The sequence below is a fragment of the Cyprinus carpio genome, chromosome B18, assembly GCF_018340385.1.
Source record: "Cyprinus carpio isolate SPL01 chromosome B18, ASM1834038v1, whole genome shotgun sequence".
Taxonomy (NCBI): domain Eukaryota; kingdom Metazoa; phylum Chordata; class Actinopteri; order Cypriniformes; family Cyprinidae; genus Cyprinus; species Cyprinus carpio.
In genome coordinates, this window is record NC_056614.1 from 25,062,438 (window position 1) to 25,078,562 (window position 16,125).

General features: G+C 32.1%; 1 protein-coding gene across 1 annotated transcript in view; it reads left to right on the forward strand.

The window, feature by feature from the left end:
• si:dkey-205h23.1 (AT-rich interactive domain-containing protein 3B) overlaps positions 1-16,125 on the forward strand; it is a 45,717-nt gene that overhangs the window by 18,952 nt on the left and 10,640 nt on the right. Inside the window, exons 3-4 of the mRNA XM_042744562.1 lie at positions 4,310-4,384; positions 5,148-5,220. Coding sequence (XP_042600496.1) covers positions 4,310-4,384; positions 5,148-5,220 — 148 coding nt within the window. The remainder of the gene's footprint in view (positions 1-4,309; positions 4,385-5,147; positions 5,221-16,125) is intronic.

Here is a 16,125-nt window from a genome sequence, read left to right on the forward strand (position 1 = left end):
CACACTTCCTCTCAACCTAAAAGAATACGTCAAAACACACCAGGGATTCTTTCTTTGTTCTGTTGTTTTTTAAAATGGATTTATTGTGTGTTTTCAACTCAACATGCATGGGCTCTGTTCTTAAACGTAGTGAGCTCCCTATAGAGTAGGCAGCATTTAAGAACAGGGTTTTTTAAAGTGGTCTTAAAAAGTCTTTATTCGCCCTTCCACAATTTAAGACCTTAAAACACTTTAAATCAGAGTGGAAAGTCTTAATTTTATAAAATTATTTGAAAAAAATGTTGCATGCATGGGGAAAAAAGAAAATATCTTCCAACACAAATATCTAAATGTCCTTAAGTCAAGTTATACACACACACACACACACTCTCATGATAGTGTCACACTGATGTGAATGACACAGATCCTTCTTCACACATTGCTCCTTTGACACTCTTACACACTCACATAAACACATACACACACTCACTCACAAACACACACTCACTCACTCACACACACACACACACGCTCACACACACACACACGCTCACACACACACACACACACACACACACACATACACATAAACATACACATAAACACATACACATAAACACACACACAAACACACACTCACTCACTCACACACACACACACACACTCACATAAACACATACACACACAAACACACACTCACTCACTCACACACACACACACACTCACTCACAAACACACACGCACACACACACACACACATACACATACACACACACATATACACATAAACACATAAACACACACACAAACACACACACACATACACACACAAACTCTCACACACACACATACACAAACACACACTCTAACACACACAAACACACACACTCACTCAAAGTCAACTTTCGTGTTTTTCTCAGTGTTATTTTTATGCATCACATCATCAGACCAGGCTTTTTTAAAAGTGCTGGTTGCATCGAGTCAGGCATTATTTGCATGATGCGTTCCACGAGAGATTCAGAGATTCACGTATGTGTCGATGCAAATTCAGGAGAACAGTGAACACGGACAAACGTGTGTTTCCCCCGAAGGGCGTTTAGAGAGACATGTAACGCAAGCACTGCTGCTATCGATTAAACCTCTGAACGAGCATCTTCAGGGAGCGTGAGTTTCTGCGCCGCGGCTCCCTGCGGTTCGATCATACGACTTGTTGTTGTTGTTTTGGTTCTTGTGAAATGACACGAGGCTTTCCAGAGCATTTCTACTCAAACCTGCATTCTCTGTACTACTCTAAACCTCTACGTTTACCTTCGACTTGATGCATTTGGCAGACGCTTTGATCCTAAGCAACTCGCATTGCATTCAAGGCAGATTTTTCCTGGGAATCAAACCCATGATGTGGATGTTGCAAGCGCTGTGCTCGACAGAACAGAAGTTGCACTGTTCGTTTCCATGTTTGCTTGCAGTGAAATGTTTTCGATGCATTTGCCTGAATAAAAAAGGGTTTCTGGTTCTGTTTACATGCTTCACATTAGTGTTGTAGACTCATTTAAATTGCACTTTCTTGTGAAATTAATTATGAAACTAACATTCATTTATTTTTCTGGACAAAGAGGCTGAGATGCACACTACCAGTCAAAAGTTTTTGCACAGCAAGATTTTTAATGTTTTTAAAGAATCCTCTTCTGCTCACCAAGCCTGCATTTAATTGATCAGAAATACATCAAAAGCAGTAATATGTTTTACTATTTAATATAACTGCTTTATATTTTAAAACATATTCAAATCAAACAAAATCCTGAAATTTAAAATCATTAATTCAATCACAATAACCTCAATAAAAAAATCCAACATACTGATTTGCAACACACAAACATTCATCACAAAAACATTTATTATTATTATGATTATTATTATTATGTTGAAAACAGCTGAGTAGATTTTTTTTTAGGTTTCTTTGATGAATCGAAAGTTCAGAAGAACAGCATTTATCTGAAATATAAATATTTTGTAACATTATAAATGTCTTAATCATCACTTTTGATCAATTTAAGGCATCCTTGCTAAATAAAAGTATTACTTTCTATAATTTCATAATTTTATAATAAATATGTATTGATTTAATTATACTGACTCCAAGCAAAGAATGAAAAAATGTACTCAACTGTTTTCAACATTGATAATAATCAGAAATGTTTCTCGAGCAGCAAATCATCATATTAGAATGATTTCTGAAGATCATGTGACACTGAAGACTGGAGTAATGATGCTGAAAATACAGCTGCACATCACAGAAATAAATTATATTTGAAAATATATTTAAATAGAGAGCAGTTATTTTAAATACTAAAAATATTTCATAATATTCTTGCTTTTGCTGTATTTTTGGATCAAAAAACATGCAGGCTCGGTAAGCAGAAGAAGATTTAAAAAAAAAAAAAAAAACATAAAAATATATTACTGTTCAAAAACTTTTGACTGGAGTTTGCATATGATCTGATCAGCATTTCCAGACCTCCTTTAATGTGATTTCAGAGTTTAACAATTAACCAAACAATTCTAAAAAATTCAAAAAACACATAAAACATGTACCCAAAACCCTTGTTTAACTTGTGCAAATGTGTACAAGTAACCTGTATAAGCTTTATAAACTTCGAAAATAAAATTAACTATAAATAAATTAAATAATAACTAAATGTATAAATTATGAGTTAAATAATTTAATTATAATCAAATGTATATAAAAACCTTAAATTAAATTGTTAATAATTATAAATGTATATATTATATTTAAAAATAGAATTATAAATACACTGAAAAAACATTCATTGAATTTTCTACATTTTTTAAATCAATTTATTTTAGCTACATTTAAAAAAAAAAAAATTTCTGAAAGTTAGTCAACTAAATTTGTTTATTTAAATGTACCTAAAATAAATTGATCTTTAAAAAACTGAGTACCATTTTTTCAGTGTGTTGCATACCAAATAATACATTAAAGCATAAGCCTTCAAATATTTTTCTGTTTATTTCCATATAGCACATTCAGGTTATGTGTGTAAACATGGGCGCTCACAGATGATGACAGTAATATGTACACACAGGCTGTGTTTATGTGTGCGGTGCGAGATTCATCTGATATTTGACGCGTGTGGTTTTCTTTTGTTTTGTGGTTAGTGATCTGAGAGGAGCTCGTCTCTCTCTCTGTGACCCAGTGAAACGTGTCCGAGCTTCAGAGATCAGAGTTATTTCTGACTCTTATCTAGCCGTCAGCGATCCTCTCACGTCCTGCGGTAACGTGATTAACCCGCCGCTTACTGTAAACCTGCTAACGGATTTAGACCGACGCGAGAACCAATACAGACGTCAGGATCAGCTTGCATTTTAGGATCAAATAAAAGCAGTTCAAAAGCATGCTTTTATGATTCAGAGCATTTGCTTGAATCATCATCCTCTGACACTTGTTTAATGCTTGATGATTTTATATTATAGTGAAGCAGAGCTCAAAGCATCCAGTAACAGGGTAAAATCTAAATGTCCTGCGTTTAGTTTTTGCTAAAATTTTAAGTTATTATTTTTTTAATATTATTATTATTTCTTTTTTTTTCTTTTTCTTTTTCTTTTTTTATATTTTCTGTTTTTAGGTTTTATTTCTCAGTTAGTTTTACTTTACTTCCAACTAGACAAAAATTAGTACGTTTTGCTGAAATTATATATATATTTTCATTTCATGAAATGTTTATATTTATTGCACATAATGTTTGTTGAATATTGAAGCTTTGAAAATGCCAGTGAAGTACTGCAGCGCAGTGAGAGTGTTTGGAAACCTGTCTGGAAACAGTCATTATTTAAGCAGTTTCATTGAGTGCTACTTTAACTGCATTTATCAGACAGACAGTCCAATCTCCCATGATCCTTTGCTCTCTGTAGCAATGGCCTCCTTGAGCCGTGTTTGTTGTAAATGGAGCCGATTGGATGAATTAGCACAGGAGCTAAAGACCCTCAGACCGCTTCAGATGAATCTTCTGTAGTTTGTGACTGAAAAGGGTTTGTAGTGTTTGCATTCACATACTTAGAGTATTTCAGTGTGTGTGTGTGTGTGTGTGTGTGTGTGTGTGTGTGTGTGTGTGTGTGTGTGTGCTTGTTTATGCTATATTGTTAGAACCACATGTCCCCACAAGGATAGTATAAAAATAATAGAAGTCTATGGAAAGTCCCCACAATTCACAGAAACGCGTGTGTGTGTGTGTGTGTGTGTGTCTGTGTGTGTGTGTGTGTGTGTGTGTGTGTGTGTGTGTGTGTGTGTGTGTGTGTGTGTGTGTGTGTGCAGAATGGAGGTGTATCCTGGCCGGATGAAGTGGATGTTGCTCGTGGAAGAGGAGAAGTGTCCAGAGATTTCGCCAAGGTGAGTTTATCCATGTTTAACATTATTTGTGTATCTGTGTGCACTGTAATATATATATATATTCAAAGTTGTAAATATAACAACATTATATTAAAAAAACCTGCTATTTTTCTACTTCAAGATTTAATGATTAATTCAGTGTTACTTAATTCATAAGTTTAATTCAAAGGTTTTATAGCAATTATTATATCATTTACTACAATCTGTGTGTCTACACTCTGCACAGTAAAAAAACCACAATGTTTTGAGGTTGTAAATAAAACAAAGAATATTGTACATTTCATAAAAAAATACTATTTCAGTTTTTCTACTTAAAAAGTTTCACGTTTATTTCAAGAATTTGCTTGCTGTTTTTTTTTATATATATATATATATACACATATATATTTGTGAATTTACTAGCAATTTCTGCATAAAAGTTGTCTCAAAGTGAATCCAGACATGTGTTTCATTGTGTATTAATGGACCAATTTAATTTAATTTAAAGGTGCAATTTAGATTAATTTTATTATTGTATAATTTACTTAATTCTGTATATAAAATAAATTAAAAACAGATTATTGTAAATAAAACAGATTATTGGAGTGTGTTTTGTAAGAAAATACTGTTTCAGTCTTTCTGCTAAAATTTCATCTTCTTTGTCATTTGTAATTATTTGTGAAATTTACTAAGTGATCTATTTAATTTGTTACTTGAATTGATGATTGAGTATGAAGATGTTGATTTTGTGTAAAAGGTTGATTCGTGTCTGTGTGTCTGATAGTTATATGAGCTGGACAGTGATCCGCACAGGAAGGAGTTTCTGGACGACCTTTTCACCTTCATGCAGAAACGAGGTGAGAGAGATTCATCTGAATTCACATGATTTCAGTCTGATAGTGGAGTGAGTATATTCACTGTCAGGATCTGTTCTGTGTGTGTGTGTGTGTGTGTGTGTGTGTGTGTGTGTGTGTGTGTGTGTGTGTGTGTGTGTCATTTTCACACATATCATGTCCAAACATCTATTTCTTGTGTGTGTGTGTTGTTAGTGTTAAAACTGTGTGATTGATGCTTCATGTCTGGACTGAAACCTGGAGATCTGGATGTGTGTTTATTAGTGCTGAATGTTGAGGGGCCCGTCAGGGGCCGTGAGATGACGAGGGGATTGACCTGCAGCAAGTTCACACACGTGAAGGACACAAAAACATAAAAAAAATAATCAGAAAGAAACATTTTGAAAGAGAAAGATACATTTATTCAGCCGCAATGCATTAAACTGATCAAAAGAAACATCAAATAAACTCATAATCCTAAAAAATTCAAAAGTATCACAATCAAAAGTGACAGTAAAGACATTCATAATGTAGCAAAAGATTTGTTGTTCTTTTGAACTTTCTATTCATCTGTGAATCCTAAAAAATTCAAAAGTATCACAGTTTCTCCAAAAATATTCAGCAGCATGAATGTTTTCAACATTGATAATAATCAGAAATTTGACCCTGGAGAAATATTTTGACATTGTATGGGTCAAAATCATTGATTTTTCTTTTATGCCAAAAATCATTAGGATATTAAGTAAAGATCATGTTCCATGAAGATATTTTGAAGTTTCCTGCTGTAATATATCAAAACTTATTTTTGATTAGTAATATGCATCTAAGACTTCATTTGAACAACTTTCAAGATGATTTTCTCAATATTAGATTGTTTTTGCTCCCTTAATTCCAGATTTTCAAATAGTTGTACTCAGACAATATATTTGTCTCCTACAAACCATACATCAATGGAGAGATGATTTATTCAGCTTTCAGATGATTTATAAATCACAATTTGTAAAAAAAAATTGCCCTTATGAGTGGTTTTGAGCAGCAAATCATCATATTAGAATGATTTCTGAAGATCATGTGACACTGAAGACTGGAGTAATGATGCTGAAAATACAGCTGCACATCACAGAAATAAATTACACTTTAACAGATATTCACATAGAAAACAGCTGTTTTAAAATGTAATAATATTTCATATTTTTACTGTATTTTTGATCAAATAAATGCAGCCTCGGTGAGCAGAAGAGACTTCTTTCAAAACATATGATTTAAAAATCATATGATCACGTTCTCTTCTCTATTCTTTCTTGTTCTGACCTTCTGAAACAGACTTTAATCCCAATAAACACAGTCTGTGTGCACAGGCTGTGTGTGAGAAACATTTGCACTAGTGTTTGTTAAGCCAATCCTCACAATAACTAACTAGTGTAGAGAGTCCTGCTGTGTCTCCAGAGCAGAAGATCACTGGGACGTCTCGTGAAGCGTCTCTGTGAGGAAGGAAACCCGCAGAATCTCACTTCCATGTCGAGTGTTTAAATACAGGGAACTGTGTGTGTGTGTGTGTGTGTGTGTGATTCAGCAGCTGTTTTTAACGGAGTGTCAGGGGCCCGCACTTGAGGCCCCGTATCGAGGAGCTTCAGGAAAGCCACATGCTGCTGCAGTTTCATGGCAAGCAGAGGCTCAGTTTCAGAGCAGTTTAGAGTGGTTTTTCCCATCAGGTTTGCTGTGCTCTTTATTCCAGAGGTGTGTGCGCTGTCCAGCCTGATTCATGTGCGAGCGCTTCTGCTGAACACATCAGATTGTGAGATGTTAAGAGGTCACACAGATGTTTTTAAACACAACATGAGCGTCAGTTGTGGTTTGATGTTTGGTGTCACAGGTGCAGGATCCTCATCACATATCATCTTCATCAGATCATGCATATTATAATCAGTGTTGGGGGTGATGCATTACAAGTAACGCAAGATTACTTTTTTAAGTAACTAGTAAAGGAATGCATTGCTTTAAATTAGAAGGAAATATAGGAGTTACTTTGTCAAGTGAGTAATGCCAGTTATGCTCTTAAGCTCCGCCCCCACAGCTCCCGCTCATCTGCATACACTTGAGAGCCACGCCCACATCTTAACATCCAATCAGCAGCCAATGCACAGAACCAAGTCCCATCCTAGATTTATTATTTTTGGATCATCTCTCTCACTCGGATGAACATCACAATATGGAAGAAAAGATCTGACACAACTTCTGTTTTATTGTGACTTTTTTAAATTGCATATAAAGTTTCCATCCATTTGGATTACATGGTTTTAATATAAACTAATTAACTGAATGTGATGCATCCTTATGAGTCATACATCAATAAAACAGGTCGGATTTCTACAGTCAGACAAATTAAGGCATAGTTTATTATAAACTATTTGCATCTATTTGATTTGATTTAAATAATCCTATTTGCAAAATGTGTTTATTCAACTTGCTTATAATCAGTATAAATCTCTTCTTTGTGAAAACAATTACATTTATTCAGTTAACAAGGATGGACGTGTTAAAAAATATGGTTAGCTGTGGAATAAGCAACATTTAATTAGTTAAAATGTATAAAAATTGGATTTGTAGATAAATACATAAAGCATCATTACTTAAAAAAATTCATTATATTATTAATGAAAAAACTGTGTAATCCAAATGGAAGGAAATTTATATGCAATTTAAATACCTGAATCATAAATTTAGGCCTTTAATTTAATATAGCCAATTTAAATACCTGAATCATAAATTTAGGCCTTTAATTTAAAATTTATGAGTGAATATTCAGTATGTATTTCAATATTTTTTTTTTTACATTTTGACAATATTAAGTATGTGTATTTTTCCTTATAATGAAATATATTCAGTATTTCGATATTTTTCCACATTTTGACAATATTCATTATGCATCTCACTATTTTTCCTAATTTTAATGACATTTAGTATGTATCTTAATCTTTAGATGATATTTAGTATATTGCACTACTTTCCCAAATTTTGACAATATTCAGCATTCATCTCACTATTTTTGGATAATATTCAGTAAATTTCTCAATATGTTTTTTCCTCATTTTGAAGATATTAAATATATATCTGCGTTTTTCCTAGTTTTGCCAATATTCAGTATATGTATTAATTTTTTTTTTTTTTTGCACCACACAAGAAAATATTTTAATAAATGTTAAGGTGTTTTTTTTGGGTTCCCTTATGATGAAAGTCAGAGTTTTTTTTTTTATTATTATTTTTTTTGACTCATTTTTTGACATTCATTTCTAAACATTTCTTTTTTTAGAAGAAAGAAAGTCAAAGAGGTCTGAATGACACAAGACGGATTTGTTTATTTGTTATTTATTTATTTATTTATTTATTCAGGCTGAGCTAGTCTTTTAGTGTCAGGTTTTGTGTCTTTCTAGCAGACGATGTGCAGGACGCTGAGCTGAAATAAGATGTTGTTTTGATTTATCGGCTGGTCTCTGATGGAGCCGAGGTAGAGGGCCTCGGGGGCCTCTGAAACTTGATAAAGTGGGTTTGCAGGGATGGTTTAGGGGCCCCGCGTCTCATAGCATGATTAATGAACCTCAGAAACACACACAACTACTGTCTGATGGAGCCGAGGTAGAGATGAACACCAGAAAGAACAGCCTCTGGATGACTGGAATGAACAGAAAAACAACAATTTTCTGAAACCAGTGATTTATGAGAGACAGAAACAGGGCGGGGGCCCGGCATCCCATCTGCTGTTTAATCAAAGACGTTTATTCTTAGTATCTATATATTTATCTTTGATTATAAGTTGAGGTTTTGTGTGTAAATGCTGGATGTGTTTTAAATTATATGTGGATGGTGTTTTTAAATGTATTTCACCCTGTTTAAAAAAAGGCATTTATCATTTCTCTCCCGACGCTCGCCCTCTTCCTGTCTCTGTCCTTCACCCTGTTTTGCACTTCCTGTTTAATTTCTCTTCACTTTTTTCCACACTTTCAACAGCTCAATCACTGAAGCCTTTCCTGCTTAAACTACAGTTCGATTCAAACGTTTAAATGTGATTAATCGCATAGTTATCACATTCAGTTGCTTTAACTGGTTTAAAAATATTTAATATATTGAATTAATCTTATACAATTAGCTTTGACTTAAATACTACAAATAAAAACATAAAAAAACTCTGATAAAAAGTGTAAAAACCAAAATGTAGCACTTATAGAATGTTGCTTGTCGTCTGATACAAAATGAGACTTTAAAGGCTGTAGGTACAGTATAATGCATATAAAGGTATTCATAATGTACATGGTTATGCATTATATCTACTCATAAATAATTGTAACCAAAGTTAAAATGCATTATAATATTTGAAGGTTTGTTAGTCATGTTTTAATGCATTATACTTCCTAAAGGTGGAACAATGGGTATTATAATAAATTATAACTGTGGTTGCATACAATGCATTATAAGATATAATTAATGCACTTAAACTACTTTTACTATGAATTATGTATAAAAGCTTTAAGTGTTACTGCCAGTTTCTATACTATAATAGTCACCAATAATGATTCACTTAAACTAGTTAGACTGGATTGTTTTCGTATCAGTTACAAAAATACACAATAAAAATAAAAACACCCACACTACTATATACAAAAAAAAAACACCCACAATACACACACCTCTTTAAAACACTCATACAGCACGGACTGTTCGTTTAATATACTTTTATAGAGAAATGAAGCATTATATAGATTAAAAGTGAGAGTAAAGACATTTATAATGTTATAGATAAATTCCATTTCAAAGAAATGCTGTTCTTTTGAACTTTTTTATTCATCTGTGAATCCTGAAAAATCAAATGCAAATAAAATATGTAACTGTTTTCAACACTGATAATAATCAGAAATGTTTCTTGAGCAGCAAATCATCATATTAGAATGATTTCTGAAGATCATGTGACACTGAAGACTGGAGTTAATGATGCCTGTGCTGAAATACAGCTGCGCATCACAGGAATAAATTACACTTTAACAGAGATTCACATAGAAAACAGCTGTTTCAAATCATAATAATATTTCACATTTTTACTGTATTTTTGATCAAATAAATGAATGAGGGAAGAGCAGCTGATGCTTCATCTGAGCGTGTGGTTACTCATTGATTAAGGTGGGGGTTGCTTTCCTTTATTTGACCTCACACAAGATTCTGTGAAAGCATCAGTGCTTCTGCTCCAGAATAAAATCCGGCTCAGATCTGATCTGATTCTAACTGTATATTTCTCCGTAGCATCAGGTTCTGTGCCTCCAGAAATAAAACCGGCTCAGATCTGCATTCTTGATTCTAACTGTATATTTCTCCGTGACTCCAGCCGTTCCTCTCGTGTTTCGAGGAGGTGTTGATAAGATCCTGATCTCTTCTGCTTCCCCAGAGGACCACACAGACTCTAGTTACACTTAAATTGGCGTCTCTCTTTCCGCGCCGTCGAGTCTTTTGAGTGTCCTGCTCTCCTCTTGCTGTTATCTGTGCAGGTGACCCGTCTTCAGGAGTCACATTACAGCGTCTCAAACCCCCTCATCTGTGCTCACTTCAGCTCAGTATTGCGCTTTACTGACCCCAATTATTATCAAAATATCACAAACCACAGTTTTATGAAATATGCCTCAGTACAAACAATTAAACAAACAACCAATGATTTGCACAGACAATGTAGTTCATATTCATAAATTAACTTCCATAATATCTCATATTTATAGTTTTTTTATGAGATGCAAACATAATTTTTATTCATGTTTTGAGTCTTTCAGTGTTCATTTGTTTTAATTTAAATTTTTGTTTTTTTTTATTATTATTTTTGTTTTAGTGTTTTTGTCATATTTTTAGTATTTTGATGTGTATAAATATTATTTTTTATTTATTTTTAGTTATTTTAGGACATCAAGTTAAACTAAATAAAAATGAGAAATGTTGCCCTGGCAAATAATTAAAAATGAAAACCATATCTTTTTATTTTATTTAAATTAATAATACATTTTATTTTATTTAAAGTAAAATTATTTATGGTTTTAATTAACTGTAATTTTATTCATGTTTTGAGTGTTTCAGTGTTTGTTTGTTTTCATTTTAATTTTTTATTATTATTTTTGTTTTAGTGTTTTTGTCATATTTTTAGTTTTTTGATGTGTATAAATATTATTTTTTATTTATTTTTATGTTTTAGGACAACAATTTAAAAATAATACAAAAGAAAATAATTAAAAATGAAAACCATATGTTTTTATTTTATTTAAATTAATAATACATTTTATTTTATTTAAAGTAAAATTATTTATGGTTTTAAGTAAAATATTATTTAGTGGTTTAATTAACTGTAATAAGCCTGGTTTAGTCTAAAATATTTTATCTTGATTGCATTTAAGACGTCTTTCTTTAAGTAAACAATTGTTTATTTTTACTTTATTTATTTATTTATTTATTTATTTGTTTGTTTATTTATTTATTTATTTATTTATTTATTTATTTATTTTTTATTTTTTTTATTTTGTGGTGTTAACTAATAACCCTGTCTATAATTGGTTCTGCACTATTTTTGCTGTAGACTTGTCAAAAGATTCCTCAAATCATGCATCTATCTAGTCAAATTTAAGTAAATCTAGTTAACATATCATATAAAATATTAGCAGTATTAATCTAAATAATTCAGCAGTCTCTCGTCTCTCATCTAAAACCATTAGTTCAGATGTTTCATGCTGCTTTTTGATCCAGACGTTATTAACGAACAGAAAGATGCGAGGCTGATAATCAGAGAAGTGATGGTTCCTTCACGTCTCATAAACAAATGCCACTCATTTGATGCAACAAAAAAATGCAAATTTGTTTGTGCTTTTCTTTGTCTTTTTTTCTCTGTCATGTATGAGATGTTTTTGTGCACATATGGAAATGTTTCAACGTTGGAAGATGCATGATCAGGTTTGTCTCTTTATGAGGGTTTAAGGTTGTTTGCAGCTCTGTCTTGTTAGTTTGCTGCACTAACAGGTATTAATATATCCATGCATGTTCATGTGCATGTGTTTTATGCGTAGACGTGTGTTGCATGTAAACACACAGCAGGTATGTGCTGCTGTCACTGTATATGAGCTCATCTGTCATGTGGCACGAGCCAGACTAAATATAGCAGATTCCCTGCAGTCACTGAGTGTTACCTTTTATGTCCCTGAGCTGCCATTAAAAATAAAAGCAACCTGAGTGCAGCATGCTGCTCCTGGATCTGTGCATTAAGAGCGGAGCGTCAGTGAAACCTCACACCGAGCGACGGAGAAACTCATTTCCTCTGTGTCTGTGTCACGCGTGAGGCTGTCACTCTCTGCCTCTGAATTATTCACACACATCCGTCACGTGAAATCAGCCATATTTAATGTGGATATCTGACTGTCAGACTGTTGAGTGAGTTCAGGAGCTCAGCTGAATTACGGCTCAAATGCTCTTCACCTTTGAGTTCTTTTATCTGGGTGAATGAGGAATTAATTTTAGATATAAATAAAATTTTATATATTATATTATATTGTAAATATATAGTTTATTATAGTTTCATATTTATAAAATATTTTGTTTACATTTTTGAATGTCACTTTTGATAAAAGTATCTGCTAAATGCACACACATATATATATATATGTATATATATAAAATAGAAATAGAAAATACAACATATATAAAATAAATATATATATATAGTATAGCATAGTAGTATAATATAAAATAATATTTTTAATTAAAAAAGTAAATAGAAAATATATATATATATATATATATATATATATATATATATATTTCGTTATAGTAGTATAATAATAAAAGAATATTTTTAATTAAAAAAGTAAATAGAAAATATAAATAAAATAAATAAATGATTAATAAAAATACAGTTTTTGTATTACAAATACAGTTTATATCTTATATGTGAAGAATTGTTATTTTAAATTAATAGTCTAAAGTTACTGTGTTAATTTTATTATTCTTAACTTTTCTATAAATGTTAAAACTTAATGACTGTAGTACTGAAAAAAATGTATATATTTAAAAAAAAAAATTATATCATATATATGAGGACATTTCTTTTTTGTGTGTGTGTGTGTGTGTGTGTGTGTTTGTATTTTGCTGCATTATGACATTACCATTTACCAAAATGTTTTATTATTGAAATACAATACATTTAGATAGGATTAATTCATGATAATGTCAAAAAGAGGCCTAATTTCTCAGATTTAGCCTATATCTTCTCTCCCACTGATTCTCTGATCGGTTCAGGCGGTCACTGTTGATGCTCTGCTAGTATTCAGTGAAAGGCAGTAGATGTTGATGGTTTGTGTTAGTAGTTGTGTTAGTTCTCGGGTGTGGGAGGGGCCCGCTGGGTGACCCCTGACCCCGCCTGCCATTAATCACTCCGCTCCTGATGGGTCTGTCCCACTGGGAAAATCAACCCAGCAAGGCATGATGGGAGGGTCAGCCTGGGGCCAATCAGAACGCGGCTCCCAGCTAACATTGGCGCCACACTGAACTACAGGCCTCAGCGACCGAGAGAGCGTTCACTATCCAGCAACACTGAGCTTCTGTTTAGGAACAGACTCCATCTGATTACAGATTACATTTACATATAGACAGCTATTTTTTTTTTTTTTTTTTTTTTTTTTTTTTTTTGAAAGAAGTAGTTTCTGCTCACCAAGGCTGCACTTATTTGTTAAAAAATACAACAAAAATAGCAATATTATGAAATATTTTTACAAATTCAAACAGCTGTTTTCTATGTGAATCTCTGTTAAAGTGTAATTTATTTCTGTGATGCGCAGCTGTATTTTCAGCATCATTACTCCAGTCTTCAGTGTCACATGATCTTCAGAAATCATCACCCTTTCAAAGTTTAATGTCAAGATTTTCTTTTTTGAAAGACATTAATAATTGCATTTATTAAAGGTGCATTAAATTGATCAAAAGTGACCGCAAAGACACTTATAATGTTGAAAAAGATTTCTATTTAAAATAAATGCTGTTCTTTTAAACTTTCTATTCATCTGTGAATCCTGAAAAATTAAATGCATCACAGTTTCCACAAAAATATTGACTGTTTTCAACATTGATAATAATCAGAAATGTTTCTTGAGCAGCAAATCATCATATTAGAATGATTTCTGAAGATCATGTGACACTGAAGACTGGAGTAATGATGCTGAAAACTACAGCTGCACATCACAGAAAACAGATGTTTTAATTCATAATAATATTTCACAACACAACAGTTTTAACTCAAAATAATATCAAATATTTTTACTGTATTTTTTGATCAAATAATGATTTTGATGAACAAACTGAAATGCAGTGTTTATATGGAGCGTGTAGTTATTGTGTTGTGTCAGTGTTCAGTATTGTGTGTGCTGCTGCTGCAGTCAGTATTAATCATTCAGAGTTGTTTCTATTGTGTGTTGTCCATTCTCTAGTCTCTGTGTGCGCTTGTACCTATAAAAGCTTGGCTTCCTGCTGACCGGCGTTTTAATTCAGCCATCAATAACCACAGGCTGACCCCTGACCCCTGCGTTTGCACTAATTGTTTGATGTTGTGTTGATGGTCAGATGGCGTGATCAGAAACACACCGGCTGCTCTAATCACACGCGTGTTCTCCCAGAATGCTGAGTTTCAGTCTGACAGGCGTCTAAAGCTCTTCTGTTGTCATGTGTGCGTGTCGGGGCGCGTCACACGACCTTTAAACTTTGACTGTTTTTCATTGCACATTCTTGCATTTCCATATTACGTTTTGCTTTGTAGAGCGAGATCATAAAGCGTCATGTGAGTTGTTTCTATAAGAGATCATTCTGATTCTGATGATCAGGTACTTTTGGTCTATTCTGCTTTCATAATGTGTGTTTTTTTTTTAAGAATAATACAAAGAAGCATCCAAAATACACCTCAAGAGTTTGTTTTATTACACTTTATGTGTTTGTGTCTCTTGAATTTTTAAATGCAATTCATACAGTAGCTTTAAAAGTTTTTCCTCCACTTCAGCAGCACTTACACACATTTATATTCTAAAGGTTTTCACTGAAGGTTTGTTTATACAGTACAGGTCAAAAGTTTGGAAACATTACTATTTTTAATGTTTTTGAAAGAAGTTTCTTCTGCTCATCAAGCCTGCATTTATTTGATCAAAAATACAGAAAAAAATGTAATGTTGTGATATATTATTACAATTTAAAATAATTGTTTTTAAATTTATTATACTTTAAATTATCATTTATTTCTGTGATGCAAAGCTGAATTTTTAGGATCATTATCACATGATCCTTTAGAAATCATTCTAATATGATGATTCATTATCAAAGTTGGAAACAGTTCTGCTGCTTAATATTTTTTCAGAACATGTGATACTTTTTAGGATACTTTGAGAATAAAAACTTAAAAATAAAAAAAAAAAAAAAAAAAAAAAAGAAGATATGTTTTTAAAATATAACTATTTTGTAATAACAGTATACACTACTGGTCAGTAATTTGGGGTCAGTAATTTTTTTTTCTTTTTTTTTTTTTAAAATAAAATCAATACTTTTATTCAGCAAGGATGTGTTAAATTGATAAAAAGTGATAGTAAAAAAATATATTATTAGAATATATATTTTATTAGAATTTTTTTTTATTTTGAATAAATGCAGTTCTTTTTAACTTTTATTCATCAAATATATTAGACAGCAGAACTGTTTCCAACACTCATAATAAATCAGAAATATTAAAATGATTTCTAAATGATCATGTGATAGACTGGATGTTACATGTGACACTGAAGGCTGGAGTAATGATGCTGAAAATTCAGCTTTGCATCACAGGAATAAATTATTTTTTTAAAGTATATTCAAATAGAAAACTATTATTTTAAGTTGTAATAATAT